Here is a 22,942-nt window from a genome sequence, read left to right as displayed (position 1 = left end):
CGCACAGCACAAATAAATCCGTTTTAAGAAATTGAGAAGTTTCCTGTTAACTTTTCGATGTGATAGTACGTATCACTTAGCATGTAACCTTACCTACCAAAGTCTTAGTTGGCTGCTTGTTTGTTATTTTTGTATAGCCTCGAGTCGCTGCGTTTTCATCTCTTCAAATCTTCACCCAAAACAAACCTTGTTTAACCGACTGAATCTTTCCTTTAGAAAGAGGCCACGTCCGCAATAAATCTGACAAGCCTGAGATTGTATCTTTTCAGTGACCGTTCTATGCTCAGAAAAGGTTGCCAATTGTCTAAATTTCTTTCGTAGGAAGACTTTGATAGGCTACAGATAAATTGAAAGAGGTCGTTTGAAAAATAAAAAACAGGCTATAGCCTACAACCTACAGATAAGTCAGTCAGCAAGAACTAAAGTAAAATGCATATTATTTCTGGCAACATTTATTTTGTGGCATATATATTGTATTTCTAATATATTGTTTGTGTTTCTAAAAAAATGTATTGGCCTAATCTAAAACGAACAGTTTTTTATTGAGGTAAACCTGGCCAAATCTAGTAAACTAGTTGTAGAAATGAGGGCCGAGTTTCTGCCATAGAAAACATGCTGTTAACCTACAGGAACCTTTTCTTGAACGCCTCATCGCTCGTGACTACCTCTCGCCCCTAATGGCAGCGTGTGGCTCCAGCTGCTTAATGGAGCCACACTTAATGAGTTATTAAGGATTTACTGTAACTCGCGCTAGTGAAGCGCGCAGTCTCGGTATAGGGGATAGCATCACACAAGATCTCATCTTTTCTTTTAGGTTCTGAGCAGCAGAATGTTGACTTCAATTGATTGGTCAATACATACCCAAAGTCTTTGACCCTGCATCCAGAATGTTATAGCCTTGTCCACAGGTGCACCAATCCAGCCTCCCCATGACGTCCATCCATCAAATTACTTAACATTAAATTGTAGTTCAGTGAGTCAAAAAATAAAAACTTAATGTGCCTCAACGAATTTAATATACCAAAGACTTTTTCAATTATCACGTATGGAATAAGTTTATGACGGTGAATTTGTTTTAAATTTAATTTATTTAAAAAGGAACAACTTGGTAAACAGGGGATTTTTTTTTCAAATATTGTACAATATCACTCTTCAACAAAGGTATACAACACTGTTTTACTAAACCGTCGATGATCGTATCTAACACTTTATTATGTTTATGAATTTAATAGCTGTTTTCTTGTTTACAACTTCCTTAAATTAATTGTGGATTATCATTGTTTTTCTTCAAAGTATAACGTGCTTCCGCAAAAGTGCAATTCAAGAACGCGAAAATCAGAAAGTTCATTTTCCAAAATAAGTTTAACATTTAGGGCTTATACATTTATACAATTGACTTCTCGTTGGTGTTCATTTTCTTGCCTTTTTATAACCGTTTTAAAGTGCAAATGACCTCCTTTTGGGATTCAAAACCAAACATTTAATGTAGAAACATGCACCTATAGCGGATGCTCCAATGGCCTGCTAAGCCCGTTGCCCTGTGGCTGCAAGGTCCTAATGAACATATTCCGTGAATACAGTTATGATCCAGATTAACTTCCAGTCATAATACGGTTTTCAGGAAGAAAAAAAATGCATTACGTTCAAGAGCTTTTAAAACATAAATATATTTAGTCACAGAAAACAGACATAAATTACACATACAACTGCACAGGAAGTGTGCAGTTGCCATAAAAAAAAATACACTTAATTTCTCTTTATTTCAGTTAATCAGTATTTTTACTGGACTCCTGGTCGCTCTGCTCGTCGGTGAAGCACACGTCTACATCACTGTCATTGTCACTCTTGTGCTCCTCTTGGTCGTCAAAAATTCCTTCTGTTTTGTCCTCAGTCTTTTTGATGGTTTGCCCTGGATGCCGTGATTTCACGTGACGTTCCAGATCTCTCCGACGCACGAGCACCTTGCCACAGAACTCACACCTGTAGGGCGTGTTACCTTCTGCGTGCAGGCGGATGTGCTTGTTCAGGTTGCTTGGATCACCGAAGGGCCGGAAACAAACTTTGCACTTAAGGGGTTTATACCCTGTGTGAGTTCTCATGTGAATCTTGAGACCGTATTTCCTAGAGTACAGCTTCCCACAGTACAGACACAGGTGTCCCTTTTTGGGTTTGCCCGAGCTGGCGTTGGCGCCGGGCAGAGTGTCCAGTCTGGCCCTATTCTTCTCCACAGTGATCTCCGACAGCTGTTGGGTGTGCATGGCTATCTCCCTGTCGATGTTAGTTATGGAGCCTATATCCTGGTTCAGAGTCGGAGTCCCAAAGTAGGACATGGACTCTGGGTATTTCAGGAGGTTACTAAAGTGGAATTTTAGTGGGTAATACGGTGAGCTATAGAGCAATTCGCCGTTATACACTGTGAAGGGCATGAGAGGAATGTTACAGTCCCCACCATACGGTTTGACGCCATCGAACTGAGGGAGAGAGAACCGTTCAAAATGGAGTCCCGATGGCATCTGGGGGTAGCGGGACGGGGACAGCCCGGAGTGCATGCGGCTCTCCACGTGCTTGAAAGCTGAGGTCTCCTCAAAATGCGGCATTAACGGGAATCCGCGAATGGCGTTGCCGCATGGCACTACCGGGGATGTGGAGTCCATTGGGTGGACACACTTGGGAGGATGATTTCCAGTCAAAGGTTCGTTCAGGGCTCGCGTCGATTTCATGTTCCCAAGAAGTTTACTGAAGCCTAGTGTGGTATGCTTTCCGTTGGGTTCTTCTCTGGAGAGCTCCGCCGCTGGGGTTTTGGAGAGGCCCATGGGCTTGAAGGCAGAGCGCACGCCGGGATGGAAGCCCATGTTACTCAGCACAGATGAGGTCGCACCCAGGCCCAGCAGGTGTCCGTGGTTCCGGGCCGAGGCCACACTCATGTCCAAAGCCCTGTCCTGCTCTTCCGCGCTGCCTTTCTTAGACACCCCTGCCTTTGTGAGGAATGGTGAGGAGGACACGGCGCGCCGGGAGTCAGAGATGGAGATGTTGTGTCCGTTCCGGGGCGAGGCCGAAGTGTTGGGAATGTCCCCAGACTTTGGTGACCGGCTAAAACTTTCCGTACCCCGAGCCTGTTCAGTGCTTACGAACCCCCGTCCGTTGCTCAGGGCGCAGTGGAAGTGAACATGTGCCTTCAGAGTGTTGGGATATTTGAATATTCTCCAGCAGTACCAGCAGATATAACGTTCCTCACCTGAGAAGAAAGAGGAAACGCAGGAGGTCATTAAATGGTGGGGGTACCGTTAAGCCTAACACACATTCATATGTCATTGCCTGTGTTTTTTAAGGAGGCGAATATATTATTTTGTGCCACGACTGATCCTACTGAGCTTTCAATATCATCCTTAACTGTTAGTAATGAAGGTATTTAAGGATGGAGTCTATTACATCGCGTAGGCCTACTCCATCAAGCCTGGGCGGGGACAACGGTTTAACAATGCGGGGTCAATTATATAGATGTAATGATTTTGTAATCTTTATAGGCTGTTGTTTATTATCGCCATCAAAAGAGCAAAACGCCCTGTCCAATCTGGCGCTCGGAGCCAGTTTCTGAATGGAGACTTTCTCTGGTCTTTTTCCCGTGGAAGTGACAGCAGCTGTTGCTTGAAATCGCAAGTCTGCAGAAACAATGGCGCGGGCCCATCTGTTGACGCCACATAATAGGAAGCGTATGTCAAGGAGCGCGCGGTGTATTGGCCGGAGTGCAGAGCACACAGGGCCATCGCCGCAAATCAGGGCAATATACATCCACATAAAAGTTACCATTCATTAGGCAACAATACCCTGTGTAGGCTGCTAATTTACCGTAAAGCACCTTTTTGAATTTATATGCTTTTGAATACATGAATATTAACGGTGCGATGACATTTGTTAACCCCTGTCCTGGGCTGTATTCGTACCGCCTGCTTTGATGGTGTCTGAGACACCCTTCTCCATCAGTGTAATTACTGTCATGACGTATTCCGACATGTTATGTTTTTTTTAATAGATAGCCTACCTGTTTGTTTTTCTGTTGATTATAGCTATTAGGCTACAGGTAATTTATTTCTCTGTTTTCTTGTCGATAGAAGACAGCATAGCCTATCTTAATCTGTTCAAATTGAATTGCCCTTCAGAGCATCCATTCCCAGTATCCAATGGACTTAATCCGATTACTGTAGCACAGGATCATATTGCTGGTGACCGCAAAAGGATTAAACCATATAGCGTCGACAGCACTAACACTATCCAGATTGATGATTTTCATTTGATTTGCAGTGTAGGCCTTACTCAGGTGCAATAACATATTGCCATATCAAATAAGATAGTAGGCCCAATAGTAGCCTAATACAGTCTGAAATTAGGAATGTTATAGTTAGTCTATTTTATTTATATTCTGATCGATACTGTGGTTATTGTTTTGTTGTTATTGTCGTTCACAGTTATTCTTGTAAGCATGTTGCAATTTTTTCCATGCTTCTTGTTGTTTCATTAAAATGTGTTTTCACTAATAAAAACCATCACAAGTTCAATAAAACAAACGGAATTAATTATCTTAAGTAAAACCCAAAAATCTGTCTGCAATCGAAAAGTGTGCTCTGGGGATGCAAATGTCGACCGTTGAACAAGAGAAGGCTCCAGTCACAGTAATTGGTTCTACCGGCTCAGCATAGTGGTGCACGATATCGACTGCATAACCGAGCAACGATGGTACTTTCAGAATGTCAATGACGCTGTAGAATCCCAGTTCAACTGTATCAAAGGTTTTGTTAGACTATTCCTTCAAATTTCAGGTGGGTGGCGATCATAATCTGATTGATGTTGCCAAACTACTGATCTCTGTAGTGGGGTGAAATGGTGCCTAGTTTACCTTTTTCGTCATGAGTTGGCGTGGCACTGGTGGGGATGTCATACCACTGAGCCAGGGGGTTGGAGTACCACACACTCAGCTCCTCGCCCGCAGAGATCTCCCGTAGCACCCGATAGAAGATCTGCAGAACCAAACCGTGTGAGCTTGCATAAGCCTCACCAGTATCTTTTTTTTTACATTTCATCACAGAATGTGAACTTGGTAGACAATGTGTCACTTAGGCTATGAGTCTTTCTGCATGGTGTGGATTATGTGTGGTCCCACTCATGTTGTTTGTTTGTTGGTTGATTGTCTGCTGATGTCTAATTTACTCCAGCAAAGACAATAAGCATGAATAAACATGCAATTTATTTAAACAGAATTGAGGGGCCTACCTGTCCACCAGGGAGGTCTGCGACTGCCTCGAGATTCTGCTCCTGACTGTTCCTGGCAGCACGAATAAACCCAATCCAGTCAGATACCGGACAACCGGTTTCGTCCAGGAATTCACCTCTTTGCAGCCGAATCTAAAAAAAAAGTAAACAATATTTGGAATTATAATTATAGAACTACAATTTATAGACACATAGCTTATATTTTCACACAGTCATGACTGCATGAGACCGACAAAAAAAATCTGTTTAGTCAAATCATATTTCTATTTGCCTAGGCATCTTTTTCTAAACGGCACGCTTGTTTTGCCTTCTGCAAATAATAGTTTTTTATTTTATTTTCGTAAGCAGTTGTAATCTCTGTTTTTTATTGGACAAATATTGACATGGTCAATTATGAAACTATTAATAACATTTAATTGCAGAAAGTCCTGCTGTTTATTGTAAATTGTTGTCTGAAACATGGAGGTGTGCCCATAACCCTAACGCGTTTAATGTGTCTTTATCCGCCCTGTTGGGCAGCAGTGATAATTCACTAAGGAGAATGACACATAATTGAGTTGATATGGGAAACGAATTTGAGGAGTGTCAAAGCGTTTCTAAACTGTTCAAGCAAATTAAAGACTGAAGCATGACATTTGACACGGAGATTGCACCTGATGATCGCCTACAGCCGGAGGCCATGCATTTAACTGCATCCGTCACAGGCGTAGACAGCTGAAGAACACGATGGTGTATTTATAAGGTTGTTATAGTGCAGTTATAAATGCATTTAAGACCATGTAAATAAATCCGCAAATAATTTCTGTTTTTGTTGGGCACAAACAGAAAACGGCTAGGCTATAAATGCACATGCATTCAAATAGGCTATCAATTTCCTTTCGTTGTGGAATTGTGTGTTATCTAACAAACAAACACAAAAAAACATGGTCTTTAAAATGATAGTTTAGGACAATTTTTGTCAAAATGTTCGTTCAATTTAAGCATTAAAAAAAATTGTCGGTTGTTTTTCTTAGCCTGGGGCTATGCTCTCTGTCCACTGCATCTTTCGATGATTTACATTACAGTGAGATTAAATGTCTCATCAGAATATCTAGGCCAGCGGGCTGGGGGATTGGCGGCGTCAGGGCATGGATCCTGTAGCTTTCCTGGTCGGCCTATTAGGGTGGTTAAGTGAAGTCTCAAAGTGACAAGTCGTCCCACTAATATAGGATAACTAAATTATTTCCAAACTTGACAGCATTAACCAATTAATAAATCAAGGCCCAATGAATTCTGACAGGTCTGAATCCAAATATTAAAAAGAGCACCCCTTTCTATTTACCTGCCCTTGCAATTAGGCTGCTGTCCAGGAGACCAAGTACGTATAACAACGAATAAGGCACATTAAACTGGCTTCTATAGATAACGAATATAATGACAGTGGACCTAATATTTACATTTAGTCATTTAATATAATATATAATATAATAATATAATGGGCATTATTTCCCCCTATCGAATAAAGTACAATGGCATATTACTATAACACATGATGAAACGTTATTTTGGCAGGCTGTTTCTTAAAAAATATTAAACTTATTCTGTTATAAGCAGAACAAACTCACAATTGACAAGGTCCTTCTAGACATATGCCAAAAATGCCTAATTTTAAGGTGAAATTGAGAATATGGGCCCATACTCTGTTAATCATAATAATAACAATAATAATAATAATAATAATAATAATAATCATAATAAAAAGGGGAAATTGTTATTTACCTTTTTCTTTGATCCAACTTCCTTTCGATCAGACACGTACTTCCCTAGTTTGAAGACGCCCGGTACAGGTCCTATCCGCAGACCGGCTGGGAAGCTGCAGTCTGCAAACACACTGAGAGTGGATGCCCGGCTGGCTTGCATGGCTGGCTCTGCGCGCGGTGAGATCTGAACCATGAAGACCAAACGGTGCTTGATTGAGGCAAGAAGAGTCACGTAGATGAGGACAGGCCAATCTCCGCCCGCGAAGTGACGTGGTGGCGTATGTGATCCGGCTTTTCTAAGGACAGGCTCTGTACCCCCTCGGCACATTAACGCGCAAGGACGAGCAAGTGCGCGCGGTGTGAGAGAGTTTGTCTCTGTGAGCAGCTGTGGAGAAAGCCAGGGCCGCCGTGGTCACATGGAGACTTTCCCTCACCCTCGCACATAATGAACTGCTCCAAAAACGGTCAAGAGACAATAGGCCAGCGACCTTCCCATCCCCAAAATCCAATTTGTCAAGGACAGAGAAAAGAGCGAGCAGAATCAAAGGTCTGTGGCGACCATTAATCCTCAGCATGTGGCTTTGTACCTCAGACAGTTCCGATATTTTAACTGACAAATCCACTGTATAATTTCTCCATAAATTCTCCCCTTTTTATTGTTCCTTTACAAACTAGTTTTTGGGAAATCAGTGACTACTTTAAATCTACTTGGCTGCCTTCTTTAAGGTTTATATACTTCAAAGCACTCCATCCTTTCCTCCCGGGAGCTTTGTACGTCCCTACTTGAACAAAGGCAACAGGAATGTTTGGAGGACTTGTTAACTTCTGTTGAGTCCCGGCGTGTGCCGGGTGGAGATCAGGCAGGTACTCCACGGGACAATCAGAAAAATAGCTACTGCTTTCAAAATAACCACCATCTTATCATTTCACACTTGTGGTTTTCTTGTCACGACTTCAGTGAAGAGAGATCTGACACACAGACATAGCCTATTGAGGCCTCAATTGCACGTTTTGTTATCAATTAATTTCGATGGTATATCTCAAAAATAAAATACTTAAGTTTTTGCATAAATGCAGCATGTTGTACAGTTTACTAAATAGGCTATTTTTTACCTATGTTTTTATGCAGTAGTTATTTATAAATTATAAAAGAAATTGTGGGCTATTTGATCCTTTTGTAAAACATAATTTTGCTTCATTTCGTAGCCTAAATTTCTTACAGTATTGTAGGCCTAAATGTTGTCTAATCCATAATGGATTTCAAGATATAGATTTTTGCCTATAACTGTTTTTGGTAATAGGTTAGCGCACAGTCAGTTTGCATTAAATTAAGTATAATGTAATTAAATACAATTGTAATTAAATGTATGCTAATTAATTGGGAAAAATAGATACATACATACATACATACATACATACACATACATATATGTATATGTATGTATGTATGTATGTATCTGTGTATGAATGTATATTTGTATGTATGTATGTGTGTACCTATATATATAGACAGATAAACAGATAGGTAGGAGTGATATGGTTTCATTTCAAATTGAGAACCATGGCACCCAGAGAGGGTGGGGATGAAAGTAAACGGGGGTGAAAAAGGATTTGGGACTGGTGACAGTGGCTTTGTGACCGCCGATTCTTAAAGGAGTCCACTCCCTTTGATGTGGCTCGAAAGGAGTTCGACTTACAGACAGAACAAGAAGCCGTGGGCGATAAATCCAAGCCATGAACATGTCCATCTAACCTCTGGCCCTGAGACTCTACCGTCTCTGCTTAGCTGTAGGTGGGGGGAGAGGGGGTCCCTCTCCGGCCACGTAAAGGTACCCCACTGCTCCATTCGAGGACCCTTCTCTTCTCTCCACTTCATCAGTCAAAGAGCGTGAACGACACGCGAACAATCTCGTCAATAGGCGGACGCAAAAGGCCGGCTGCGCTGGAGTTATTTATTAATGTTGCCATTTGTTGCTGGTTCCCATCCACCAGGGAATAACGGGTTCGGCCCCAAAACCTCTCACACCAGCCGTGGCAACTCTCATTCTCGTCCTGTGGCTCAAAGTCTTCCCAGTTCTCTAAGTGAAATTAATTATTCTTCGAGAGGAAAAGAGACATGTCCTTTCGGTTCCCTAACCCGGGAGAAGCATGGGTGAATCCCATTCCAATGCGCGCACTGAAGCACAGTGAACAGTCAAAGGCTTGGTGTCAGAAGTGAAAGCAGTGTTCGGAGCAAATGGGATGGAAAATTAAATGAAATTAAATAGCTTGACCGGCGGTATTGTCTAGGTCTTTTTCAAAGACACATTAATTACATGGTCGCAGCTTTATTCCAGAACAATATTGCGGAGCCGGTCACAGCATTCCACAAGGTCTACCCTCTTAACGAACTTCCCGAGTCCTTAATGTAATTAAATAACAAACCGCTGAATAATTGGACCAGGGGAAGACGTTTTTATGGGAGCTGGCCTGTTTCCCCCTCTCCGGGTCTTCAGAGAAGAGTGCTATAGCTAACGCTTCTGTTTTACAATCCGGTCGATGTGGGGTTCTGATTTAACTGGTTGGCCCATAACGGGTCATGAATGCAGAAGAACAACCCGTCTGAAAGCAGCAAGGCTACAGGGCCCAATGCCCCACCAGGGAGCTCTATTCAGCCTCCTAAACTGCCTCGGGGAGCCCGGGTTCACCTCTCTCCTTCGGTAGCGTCTACAATGCACCACTCAAGACCCACGGAGCTCCCTGACAACACATTTTTTATGTCGACCATAAACTTTGCTCAGGCTCCTTTCAAACAGACAAGCCACCTCTCTTTCGCAAACTCCAAACAAAATGCTTTTTATTCAGATTTCCCACGAATTCATTTGGGTCAGTGTTTGGCTACACCGTCGTTGTCACGAGCTTCATATACACTATAGCTTTCTACAACAGGTGCATGGTTTCCCTGACGCACAGCATGCAGACGACAGAACAGTTGCGCAGGTGTTATCACAGTCGCAAAAGGTTATTGGGGACGTCTATGTGTTATGAGGCACAATCCCTACTTTGTAATTTACACAAAAAGTATTAAAAAATAAACTATTTTAGTATGATAGTATAAATACCTAAATATATAAGCCTAATACATATTGGCTTTGCTCACTTTACAGGCTATACAAGGATTGAATTGTCCTTATTTCTAGGATGTTTGTTTTCTTGTTTTCACACAGTTACTTGTTATTATAGCACAATATCTCCACCTCACGGGAAGATTTTGGCCTGACAAAAGGGCGGACCAGCTGCTGTAGACGTGCGGGTGGAACATTACCGAAGCGTTTGAATAGTAATGATGCTTGTATGGGAGTCCCACCAGATGACATGATTGGGATTTTAACCCAGACTTATATTCAAAATCACATTAGAGAGTGGCGAAATGAGAGGCCGGTGATTCAACTCTGTTCATGCATGCTCTTATTTTTAAATGCTCCCTTTTAAAAGTGGGCCGCTCCATTTCAGTATTCAAAGTCTTAACAAAGTTTGTGCCGGCTTTTGAGGCAAATTTCCCTAACTTTAACTCTGTCTTTTCGGTTGAGAAGACGCAGATAATGGTGCGTAAAGTTGTCTGAATTGAAATGTTTCGGTGTACCTTATAAATTCATACCTTTTCTCACTCGAGCGCTTCAGAATGAAACCGTCACTCTATTCGATTCTCTCTGCTGTCGAGCGCATTTAGCGCGAGCTCTATTTGTGAAGTTCATTCCTAGGCAAATGTATTCAGGGAGGGCTCTTGATGAATAGCGCAGCGTGTCAGCCGATCCTAATTGGGATTTAGACACTTAAAACATATGCATGAAGTGACAGAAATTCACAAGTTTCAAAGAAGTCAAACTTTTGGCCCTCAACAATTCTAGTGCATGGGAAAACAGCTCGCTTCCTGCCAATAGGTCGTTTCTTGATGTAGGCCTATAGCATCAAATTCAATATGGGTTAGTAGATATAACCTATAAAATGCAGCGCGTGCCTACCACATACGTGTACAAATCTAACATAACCAGAACTTACAAAATTGTAAAATTGTGATTAATGGACCAGAAATGTTTAAATAATTATCAAAAATTATCATTGACGTTTAAACTGACGTTTACAATAATCAATTGGCTACAAAAGAATGAATTATTTCTTAGATTAGAACATTTATAGATATTACATGTAAAAGAAATAAAGACCATTCGTGCTCATATCACTTGAGCTAGATGTCTTGCCAGGCAACAACACCAGTGAGTGTGGAATGATAATTAATAAATTACTGGTGTTCTTGCTGGCCTATATTTGGTCGTTTTGTCTATTTTGACCATAGGCTATTGTGGAATTAAAATGAGAAATACATTTAGCCTTTTGCGCAGACATTTGTAAATATATTTTAGCCAAGTAATTTATTTAAAGAATTGGACATTTCAAAAACATAAAATACATTCATATAATGGTCTTTGATAACACGTCGATAAAGATTTCCACATAGGCGAGGTAGGCTAGCTATTCGCCATTTGTCTATTTTGTTGCTACCAACACATGTGGAGTGTTTCCCTCTTGACCAGGCGATGGAGCTGGATAACAGCACCATGGATAGCTCCCTGTTGTCGCCACATATCATACTACTGTAAGGGGGGTCGTGCCCTCAACCGCTGGTCTTTATTGTTTCAGTTAATTATATTGATATTAGCCTACTAAATATTACTTTATATAGCGAATTTTTGTTATTTGTAAGAATTTTTTTGTATTTTATTTATTTATTTATTTTCGTTTTATTTATATGGTCTGGCTCTCATTTAGCTTGGATGCACATTATAACATTGAACAGAATATCATCTAATGATGTGAATCAAGGCCAAACACGGTCTGAGAGGGTCTGGCAGATCCTCATTAGACTGACATTTCTGGGTTCGTTTTTTCTCAGAAATAAGCAGAAAAAACTCACAAACGGGCTAATTGCGCCTGTGTATAGGGTGGAATGAGCTTGTGGAAATGACGGCCACACGGGAACGGAATAGGTAATATTGATTAACACTGTACATGTCTGTGTTCAGTATCATCCGGATAATTGCTCTATTCAGATCGCAAAAGGTTGTCATGTCAGCTGGACGGAGACAGATAGCCTACGGTCATAATGATATCTATTGGCTAGTTTCTGGTAGGCCTACAATTTATAATGAGACTGTGTCATACTTTCTCAGTTTCGGGGTCTGCACTCTCACTATGAAAGAGAAAATGGCTGTTACGGGAGAACAGTATGCCTATTACGTCCAATATAATTATACAGATCAATATAGCCTAATATCATTTATATTTTCATAAATGCAGTGACATTCCAGATGCTTGGTTTACAAGGATCTGCAATTTAACATGTTATTTGGCCTGCTTGCTTCTTGAAAAGCATGTTGTCGTATTTATTTTGAATAAATTAACATCAAGGTTATATGGGTTAATCTTTAGTTTTATAGTAACGAAAATGTTTGTGTCTGGTAGTTTCTCACTATAGTTAGAGTTATGTATGACCCCTGTCAATTCCATCGATCAATCACATCACGTGTCTTTGCTAAATATCATATCAAATGAGAAATTCCAACTTCGATCGGACACACTTTCAGTTTAATTTCTACATGTTGTTACCCGAAGTGTCTTGGTGTTGTGTAACTTCAGCAGCCCTGTCACCCGTCCGGCCATGCCTCCCCAGCCGGGACGTTGAGTGTGTTTGGCAAACACTGACGAGATCCGATCGTTCCCGATCAGCGAAGGCCGCGGGAGGTGAGGAAGTGGATGGAATGGGAACGGGGAGTGCCTGTGAGCCATCGTTCTGCAGGCAGGACAGACTGCTGACTGACGGATCTGCCCCCCATCTCGCCTTAATCCCTCCACCCATCTCCCCATGGCTTGAACCCCAGCCCCCCCCCCCCCCTACCCACCCACTCACACATCTCTTTACTCAGTCAGTCAGAGTGCTGGCCTCGCCCCTTCAAGCCCCAGGAGACTGTTTTTACTCTTTCTCTCTTACCCCCTCTTTGCATCTCTCAGCTCAGGTCTTAAGTCCTCTCACTATGAATTTATCTCTGTATCACTCACCCTGTCTGATTTTTACAGTCTCTCTCCCTCTCTATCATACAGAATTCGGCATTCAGTGCAAATCAACCACAGTGGCAAATTAATTAAATTAATGATAAGACACACCAGTAATTTATTGTTAAGAACTTTATTCGATGTGGATACAATCATTTGTAAGCAGTTTTAAGGGATATGTTAAGAACCTAGGAAAGGCTTCTGGACCTAACATAAGGGTTGTGAAGGCTAGGGCCTTGTGTCCAGGTCAGAGATCAAAGGTCAGATGCAGGTCATCAGGAAAAAGCTTGAGGGGTGGCGGGAAAAGGGGCAGGAGGGTGTACGAAGAGGTCACCCAGCCTACTCTTCATCAGAGTCATCGGCAGCTCCAGAGATGATGTAGGTCTGCTCCTGCTGGTCTGTCTCCAGCACATCCTCGTCTGTCTTCACCGTCCTGAGAGAAGACACATGACGGTCTCATTCTGCACGTCTGGTGTCACCCTGTGGTTTCCAATGGGAGGAGTTTAGAGACGAGGCCTTTCTTACCTTATCAGCACGGTTCTCCTCTCTGTCATCTCCACCGCCTGCTGCTGGGAGCGGTTCACCTTCACTCCATTTCCTCCAGCCACAACCCCAGGACCTCCTGCTCTTCCTCCACCCACTCCTCCTCCAACTCCTCCTCCCATTCCTCCTACTCCACCTCCTACTCCTACTGCTCCTCCACCCATTCCCACTCCTCCAGTTCCTCCACCCACTCCTCCAACTCCACCTCCTCCCATTCCTCCTTCTCCAGCTCCTCCAGGTCCTCCACCCATTCCTCCACCTACTCCTCCTCCTGCTCCTCCTCCCATTCCTCCTCCACCACCTACTCCTCCACCCATTCCTCCTCCTGTTCCACCAACACCATTTCCAATTCCAGATCCTCCAATATCCCCAGCTCCAAGTCCTTCCCCTAATCCAGCACCATAGCCTCCTTTACTCATATCTCCTGGACCCATTCCTCCATCTCCTACTCCTCCCATTCCTCCTCCTCCTCCACCCATTCCAACTCTTCCTCCCCCTACTCCTCCTGCACCCATTCCTCCTCCTCCTGTACCCATTCCTCCTTCTCCTGCTCCTCCCATCCCTCCCCCTCCCATTCCACCTCCCATCCCTCCTCCTCCCATTCCACCTCCCATCCCTCCTCCTCCCATTCCATCTCCCATTCCTCCTCCACTCATCCCTCCTGCTCCCATTCCTCCTGCTTCACCCATCCCCGCTCCACCCATTCCTCCTCCCATTCCTCCTGCTCCACCCATCCCTCCTCCTCCCATCCCTCCTCCTCCTCCCATTCCTCCTCCTGCTCCTCCCATTCCTACCCCTCCTCCCATTCCTCCTGCTCCACCCATCCCTCCTCCTCCCATTCCTCCTCCTGCTCCACCCATCCCTCCTCCTCCCATTCCTCCTCCTGCTCCACCCATCCCTCCTCCTCCCATTCCTCCTCCTGCTCCACCCATTCCTCCTCCCATTCCTCCTCCTGCTCCACCCATTCCTCCTCCTCCCATTCCTCCTCCTCCCATTCCTCCTCCTCCCATCCCTCCTCCAAAGCCCATGCTCATTCCACTACCGATGGCAGTCATACTGCTGCTCATCAGAGACATGCTCTGCACCATGGTGGAGAGGCGAGAGTCCTCGCCCTCAATCAGCTTCCTGTTGAGACAGGAAGAAGAAAGGGACAGGCAACCAATAGTTATGATTGAGTAATGACACATAAGACAATGGTTAGTGGTAAAGGCATTAAAAGCTCATACAAACAAACGTCCATTACATTAGTATAAACAATGCTTGTCCACTGTCTACACATCTATTCACACAGAGTGGCCTTGGCCTGCTGTGTGTCTGATGAATCCCTGATAAACCCCCTAGGTGTCTGCGATGCTGCCTCCTTACCTGTAGGTGGTGATCTCGATCTCGAGAGCCATCTTCATGTTCAGCAGGTCCTGGTACTCCCTCAGGTGCAGTGCGATCTTCTCCTTGGTGGACTTCAGCTCCAGGTGAAGGGCTTGGATGCGGGCCTGTCACATGGAGACAGACTCAGAGTCTTTATAAAATCGACTTGATTTGAGACGTCTGCCGCTGAACTTTATGGATCTCCGGTGCCTTTCCCTGTTCTCTCTGTCTGTTCCGGTCCCTGTGCCACCCCTCCATGCTCCTGAACCCCTCAGCACCCCTCACCTGCATGTCCTCCAGCTCTTTCTTGTGTCGCTCCTGGGTCTCTCGGATCTGGGCCTCCAGGGCGTCCCCTTTGGTCCTCAGAGACTCCATATCACGCTCCTTGTTCTGGATCTGGACCGCGAGAGGGTGATGTCATGATCTCCTCATCACATGATGTCATGCAGTATGTGAAGTCTTAAATGGATGGGAGTTCACTAAGGAGCATGGCGTGCTATGCATAGATGTACAGAAGAGACTTCAACTGTTGCCAGCTATGGCTCCTACTGGGACATTTACTGTAAAGGTTAATAATCAATTTGGAATGTTCTTGTTAAACCAAATGTTCATGTAGTTGACAATAGCAATAAGAAATATGTGTTTCTCTTCATCCGTGACGTACTTCTTTCTTGGCGCCGGTTATCTCCTGCCGGACGTTCCGGACCACGTCCACGCTTTTCGTAGTTTTGCTGCTTATATCCTCGAACTTCGATTGATACCAGTTATCCATTTCCTAAACACACACAGTAGGAGGACTTTAGACCAACTCAATTCATGTAATCAACAAACAAACACAGACACACACAGACAGACACCTTCCTGGGAGAAGGGCTATACCTTCAGGTTCTTGGCTGCGATGTCGTCGTACTGACTCTGGATCTGTTTGAGTGCAGCCGAGAGGTCCGGCAAGGCGAAAGCACTCTGAGCCTGGGCATGAGCCGAATAGATCTGCTTCAGCAGCTCCTCGATTTCCTGTGGAGAATCAACTTTTGATGACTTCACCTTCAGTTGACATGAAACAGAATCCTAGACGCTGACATACCAGACTGGGAGATTATCAGGATCAATAAACCGGGATGAATCTTGTTGAGCTGTATGAGCACCCACCTGCTGGTGAACCCTCTGCAGGAACTCGATCTCCACCTCCAGCTGCTCCTGGCGCTTCTCCAGAACAATGCGTGTGGAGGTGGCCGCGTCCACGTCCTAAGATCATGCACACACACACGCACGCACACACACACACAGCTTTATAATGGGCCCGCTTGAATGGTCATCAGTGAAGGTGTTACATACTGTAAGGTAGGTCAAACCATCAGTCATCTCACCGGACGGAAGGCTTCGATCTCCAGCTCAGCCTTCCTCCTCAGCTCCACGGCCTCCTCGTACCTTATCTTGATGGCCTCCAGCTGGCCACTCATGGCCTGCTTGGCTGCAAGCGCAAGTTCCTGAAACACCATGTGCAGTATGAGCCTCGGGGGATTGACGATGATGAAGATCATAATGATAATGATGGCAGTTATGGACAGGAAGTCAAGGCTATGTGCAGTAATGCAGATACAGGGCCTTTCTTCATGCCTGAGCTGGTTCTGTGTGTGTGTGTGTGTGTGTGTGTGGGTGTGGGGGTCTGTGTGTGTGTGATTCACAGCTTCCTTTATGTGACTGTGTAAAGCACAGCTGAGGACATTGTGCCTGGCTGCATGCTAACACGCTGAGACACCGCCCGCTGGGCCTGAGGATAGAATACTGTTACCAGGTAGACAACCTTGAAAACACCAAGTTGACGTCTTGTAGAAGAGCCTTTGTGGCCCAGAAGCCTCCTGTGAGAGTCAGCGAAGGGTGAAGCTCTCCGGGAGCAAAACACTCAGCTCCAGCACTCTAATGATCAGTCATGTGATGAACACCGACATAAAGAGGGGGGGAAAAGAAGCTTTGAGTGATGTCATCGTGCCTTACCCTCTGGACCTTCATCTGATCCGCGACTCTCTTCATCTCCTTCAGCTGCTCCTCGTACAGCAGCCTCAGACCCGACGGCTTCTGGAACCGGTTCTGGTAGGCCTCGATCTCCGTCTCCAGCAGGGCATTCTGCTGCTGCAGGGAGCGGACCTGTTTGGGGGGAGAACAAGGATACCGAGCAGAGGGTTTAGACCTACCTCGCACCCACGCCAAGAACCGACAGAGAAGGAAGTCTTGGCAGATATCTCAGATGTGGCTCGTCAGTAACAGACCCACGGAAGCCACTTTAATGGGATTTCTATGTGCGCTTGGACTCGCAGTGCCCTCCAGGTACAACGCTCTCTATGTGCTCCCTCGCCTCTGCCAGGCCTGCCATCCAGAGCCCTGGCCTAGCCTGGGAGACGCTGGCTGCCCATGGAGGTGAGAGTAATGGCCTCCTTCGTTTCACACAGCCTGGGGGCTGCGCCCATATGCTCAGACACTCCCAGACAAGGCAGCGCTCATCGGACTCATTCTATCACTGAGCTGCTGGAGGTTCCAGAGGACAGGAAACCCACGTTAACTTAGTATTATGCATCCACGCTGTTTCACATAACATCTCGTAGCACCTGAGGCCCAAGCTTACTATCTCCTACGTGCGTCTGTGTGTGTGTGTGTGTGCGTGTCGCGTGCAGGGATCTGGGCGCGTGTTGCGTGCGCAGGTGGGCGCGTCTTTCCTTTTCGATGTAGGCAGCCAGCCTGTCGTTGAGCACGACCATCTCCTTGCGCTCGCCGCTGCGCGTGGCGAGGAACTCCTGGTTCTCCGCGGCGGCCACGTCCAGGTCGATGGCTTTCTCGCCACCAAAGCCCACGCACAGAGTCCCGCCACTGAAACCACAGATGTGCATGCATCACTACGCAGGTACACACACGTTGCCGTGCCACAGCCACACACACATAGATCACAGGAACAGTTTTGTGTGTGTGTGTGTGTGTGTGGGGGGGGGGGGGGGGGGGGGGCGTGGCTCTTGCTTGACTGAGGCCCCCGTGGTGGTATGTGCCCTGCATGCCTCAGGTGCTGTTAACAGCCCCCAGCCGGCCGGCCCAAGGCTGTGTCATCCCGGTGTGATCAGGAGAGCAACTGATGATAGCGCGGACGTGTGAGGGCTGAAAGGTTCCGTCCCCTGGTTCTGGTGTCAAAATCACAGCCAGACGACAGGGACCCTCGGCCAATCAGCCCATCCTCCAGTCCCACCCTGCCCCCCCACCCACGCGTGAAGAGACAGCAGAGGGGAAGAGACCTGTCACAAGCCCGTGGTGGTGACAACGGTCCCGATTAATCACCTTTACCCTCAGCTTTGGTACAGCCTTATCACGTCAGTGCAGCCTCATTTGGACATGAATCAAAAACGCACGTCAAATCGAACATACAACAGCCATCTCGGGGTTTAGAGGAGCGTCTTACCCGAGGCCCGTGGTGCGGGTTTTGCGTGCCGCGGACACGGTGCGGCGCCCCTCGGCCCTCATGCTATTGGTGGTGGCCATGCTTCGGGAGTAGCTGGCCGAGGCTTGCCGGCCATCCTGCCTCCTGACAGGAGAAGGGCTGGACATCCGGACCTGGATAGACGTGGCGCTAGTGTCCTCAAAGTGGCGGCGGTACGACGACATTCTCTCCGGGGAGCGACTCATGGTGGCGGTGTCTGGGAGGGGAAAGATGCTCCGTCTGTCCTTCTGTACGAGTGGAGAAGATTTACCTTGGGCTGTCTCTGCTCTACTGCAGCTCTCATACAGACTCTCCTGTTCCCGTCTATCTTTTATACTCCCAGAAGAGGGCCTGCCTCCACCTGCCCCCCCCCCCCCCCATCCTGATCTGGCCTCCCTCAGCAGTGTGCACCCCCCTCTCAACCCCACCCTGCCCCAGCCTGGCCCCCCACCCTGCTCATGAACCAACCTCTAAGGAATGTCTAACCTCTCCTCCACAGAGAGTCCGTCCTGACATACAGACATCTGTCAGACCACTGTTAGCAATAGAAACTTGAGGTGGTGCAATGGAACCCTCAGCTGGGGCTGGAGAACCTTGAGCTGGGATCATAGAAGCCTGAGAGGCAGCATGCCATTGGGCAGAAGGTAAACAGCTAATGTGATGTGATTGGCTGTGATGGGAGGGGGGGATAATTACACATCAGAGAAGGATAGAAGTGGAAGTAGAAAGACAAGTTCCATAACCTGTGCTCAAAGGGGCTTGATTAGAGTGGGCCATCAAGGTGGTCATCTTTACAATAAAAAAAGAAGAAATGTAATCACGCAGTCACATTAGACACTGGCAAGCATTTTTCTATGGACCTCTGCCTTCCCACCGACTTGGGTTGGAGAAACCCTGACCCCCACCATGACCCTGAAAACCATTTAACTGTACAATACAGTGCAGGCCTGCATTCAACATTTCTATGACACATTTGATATCTTTAGTCAATGATTGAATATTCCAGCGTAGGAGTTTTTCCTGTTGAACTCAGATCTGGCAGTTGTGTGTGATGTCAGGGTGGGGTGAGGGAGATGTGAGGATCGGGTGAAGGAGAGCATGTCTCCAAGATGCTAATAGACGCTATCTTCACCCACATATGTGCTCAGAACAGAATCTAACCATGACATCATGTCATAAACTCGGTCAGAATGAATAAGGAAACACACATTGGTCTTTCATCATATTTCTTTCATACATCTCGACTGCATTACTGTTATCAGCTCAACGTGACATTCAGCTCTGTAGCATTGACATGATTTCTCCATTCAGAACCCCCCTGGATGTCAGTTTGTTTACACACTGGTGTGCAGAAGGTCTGCAGGGTTTCAGTTGAAGAGGGCCACGGGAGGACATATAGAATTCATATAGAATTCAAACAAGATGGGTGCTCTACTACTGTTTGCCACAGTAGATGAACCCCTGTTGTATGTTGGAGCTAAAGAGAGCAGGTTTTTAATGCAGAAAGACCAAAGCAGAGAGAAAGGTCGTTTTTTGTTTTTAATGAATTTAAATTCAAGATTGGGTATACTCTTTGTCTGTGACAGTACATCGGTAATAATCTGTAAATCAGGTTGACCAGGGCACTAAGAGTGGGGGGGGCGGGGGTGTTCGTCATGTTGACTAATGAGCCTGCTAATGTTCAGTGGAGCACCAGTGACAAACTCGCATTGAGATGCAGCCATGATTCGGACGTCTTATTAAATACAGTAGATCATCATAGCAGTGGCCGGCATGTCAGACTGCTCCGCTGAAGTGCTTCAATATGAGATGCACTCCCAGATTATTCAACCTAGTCAGACACCCTGGCCTATAACATCTACTGCTACCTCTTGAGATGTGATGTTACTTATTTTACTGTTATTGACTGTTTGTATTTTGTTTCTACTATGTATTTTATGGTGTCTTTTTTATTATATATTTTTTTTTGCTTTTGTTCGGCACTTCTGTCAGCCTTGCTGTGTTAGAGTGTGCTTTATAAATAAAATGTACTTACTTACTCGACATCAGTCATAAAACACAAACATAAATCAAATGGGTTTTAATCATTTCCATAAAATGAGTGTCTTTACATGTGGAGCACCACACTTGCTGCTTATATATTTACAAAACGTTTTCAGTTTGAAATGTATAATGTTTTTGCCCAAAGCTACATTTGTGCCTTTAGTTTGGGTCTAATCCCATCACAGTTGAATTTCTTTTTGCATAGTCTGGAATGAACACCACAGGAAGAGGCTGATATTCCAAACTCCAGTTCAAAGGTCAAAACAAATGACAGTTTCTACTCTGAAAAGCCTCTCCAAAAGGTCCAATGACTCAACCAAAGTAATGCCTACAAACTTGATTCAATAAAAGATATAATACATTTATTTTTGTTTGAATTGTTTATCACTTGTATTATTGTTTTTATTGATTTTATGTAAAGCACCTTGAGCTACAATTCTTGTATGAAATGTGCTATATAAATAAAGTCTTACTTACTTACTTACATAAGGAAATGGGTATGCAAAGGGTTAACCATTTACACCGCAGGTATAAACTTAAAATGACACTCATATTTAAAGTCCTGGGACTACTGAGTTTCATCGATTAAAGATTGACACTGACTTTATAAGCTGTTTATATCAAGTTTATAAAGTAATACTTTAACCATTTATACACTTCTTTAAGTCCTTATTATGGCACACTTAAAACATGATCAGTTCAGCTGCTCAAGCTCCGCCCATTCCTGCCAGCCACCAGGGTAATGCCGAACACTACAAGAGAAAAGGGGAGAAAAGAGACAAGGAAAACGTTGTATAACTGCTTAATAAATGTTATAGTGTATTCAAAAATAAAATAACTAACTTACTAAGGGTAAATAATGTTGAAATAATTAATACAGGCCAAACACACACATACACATGGTGGAACTGTATGTTTACACATTTTAAGCATAATTTGCTGTGTGTGTTGGGGGGGGGGGGGGCGGGAGGGGTCACTGAATGTGTTGGAAATGCTGATGGTGGGTCTCACTCTGTGTATCCCAGAGAGACTGCTGTGTCCAGGGCCTTCATGCTCCTGATTCCTGCCAGGCAGGAGAAGATGATGTGGTCCGTCTGCTGGGGCATGTCTCCTCCAAACCTCTCCCTGAACTCCTCGGGGTCCAGCTGCAGGGCAACACACACCTGGCCCACTAGGACACATGTTCAACTGGTTAAGTGAGAGGACATGCTATCTACACAAGGCATGGCCAGTTAGGGTGTAGGCCAAAGAGCAGACATTGTTTTACCTCACAATGGTGGGTCTTTGTGTTTGCTTATGTGTCTGTATGGAGAAGTGTATTTTATAAGCATTGTGTGTGTCTGCTTGTGTGTGTGCATGCATGACTGAGCAGGCAAGAAAGCTGAATAAGCATTGCGTTCGCCCTATGAAAGAAAGGTGGTTGTTTTGAAAAGTGATCATATGATACATAGTAGTTTACTACTCTAGATAGCAGTGAACGCTTCGCACAATAAGCCCCTGAATGATCCGTAGTGGCGGAATGTCACAGATAAATCATTTGAATGTTTTGCTGGCTATTACTCACAAGGGACGTTGATTGACCCCGGCATGTGTCCGTACTCTCTCAACTCCCATGGTTCGCGCACATCTATGACTACACTAGACTTAGAGGCAAGGATTTGCTTCAGTTGGTCGTAGGACACATTGGTTTCGGAGGGCGAAGACGACGAGCTGAAACTACGCAACAAGTACGCTCTTTTGGTCCACAGGACATCTGAAAGATATAACGTTGACTTAGAGCTTGAACTGGCATACATCTACGGGTTTTGAACAGTTTAGTTTGGGACTTTGTTTAATTATCATCCCACAATCAAAAACACACATTCTGAACTTGATGAAAAAACAAATCATTTATTTTAAATTAAGGTCAAGTTCACTTACAAGCACAGCGGGTTTGAGTCTCTGGCATGTCTGATGGCATTCCTTTCGAGGCACAGGGGAAAGGAGGGCCATTTCTTTTAAACAAGAGTCGGGGAATCACTCCCGAAAACTTTCTGCAAGCTTTGAGAGCCATGTCAAATGCACGTTTTATATACGTACAAATCAAAGCGTTATAATACCACTTATGCCCTCTACATGTCTACCTAACTAGCTGCTTGCTAGCTACTGACAGCACTGTTATGAGTGTTCATACACTTTCACGACGTACACTGACGTGAGCGTGCGTACGGGTCACATCAAGGACGGAACAACGTTGCGGTTTTCTATGAATGAAAACCATGCGCGATCAAAAGAGAACTAAACAAAACATGGAATAATGCTACTAATAATTCTTGCAAGTGGCCTCTGCTGTACATACATATTGGCATGGATTTATATGCCAGATAGATTATTTTAATGAACTCTTGTGTTATTTTTCTCATCGCTCTGTTCCACACCACGGCAGCCACCGTAGCGCGTCATG

General features: G+C 44.9%; 3 protein-coding genes across 3 annotated transcripts; all 3 read right to left on the bottom strand.

Annotated features, from left to right (window-relative positions):
• Nucleotides 1-1,766: 1,766 nt before the first annotated feature.
• Nucleotides 1,767-7,197, bottom strand: prdm13 (PR domain containing 13). The gene is made up of 4 exons (XM_067238815.1): nucleotides 7,024-7,197; nucleotides 5,266-5,397; nucleotides 4,892-5,012; nucleotides 1,767-3,235 (listed from the first exon to the last, which is right to left on the bottom strand). Exons 1-4 carry the CDS (start codon nucleotides 7,195-7,197, stop codon nucleotides 1,767-1,769), a joined length of 1,896 nt encoding a protein of 631 aa, XP_067094916.1.
• Nucleotides 7,198-13,228: 6,031 nt separating this feature from the next.
• Nucleotides 13,229-18,684, bottom strand: zgc:172323 (uncharacterized protein LOC564165 homolog). The gene is made up of 12 exons (XM_067237417.1): nucleotides 18,439-18,684; nucleotides 17,702-17,861; nucleotides 16,995-17,144; nucleotides 16,367-16,486; nucleotides 16,149-16,244; nucleotides 15,879-16,013; nucleotides 15,664-15,774; nucleotides 15,285-15,395; nucleotides 15,000-15,124; nucleotides 14,200-14,759; nucleotides 13,617-13,959; nucleotides 13,229-13,524 (listed from the first exon to the last, which is right to left on the bottom strand). Exons 1-12 carry the CDS (start codon nucleotides 18,660-18,662, stop codon nucleotides 13,431-13,433), a joined length of 2,229 nt encoding a protein of 742 aa, XP_067093518.1. The 5' UTR covers nucleotides 18,663-18,684; the 3' UTR covers nucleotides 13,229-13,430.
• A 1,838-nt stretch (nucleotides 18,685-20,522) lies between these two features.
• Nucleotides 20,523-22,690, bottom strand: tstd3 (thiosulfate sulfurtransferase like domain containing 3). The gene is made up of 4 exons (XM_067238394.1): nucleotides 22,420-22,690; nucleotides 22,064-22,252; nucleotides 21,511-21,670; nucleotides 20,523-21,251 (listed from the first exon to the last, which is right to left on the bottom strand). The coding sequence occupies exons 1-4, from the start codon at nucleotides 22,550-22,552 to the stop codon at nucleotides 21,194-21,196; spliced, it is 540 nt and encodes a 179-aa protein (XP_067094495.1). The 5' UTR covers nucleotides 22,553-22,690; the 3' UTR covers nucleotides 20,523-21,193.
• Between the last annotated feature and the right edge of the window lie 252 nt (nucleotides 22,691-22,942).

This window comes from Osmerus mordax, chromosome 6 (assembly GCF_038355195.1).
Source record: "Osmerus mordax isolate fOsmMor3 chromosome 6, fOsmMor3.pri, whole genome shotgun sequence".
NCBI lineage: Eukaryota > Metazoa > Chordata > Actinopteri > Osmeriformes > Osmeridae > Osmerus > Osmerus mordax.
The sequence above is the reverse complement of the archived record's forward strand: the minus strand, read 5'-3'. Positions and strand labels throughout refer to the sequence as shown.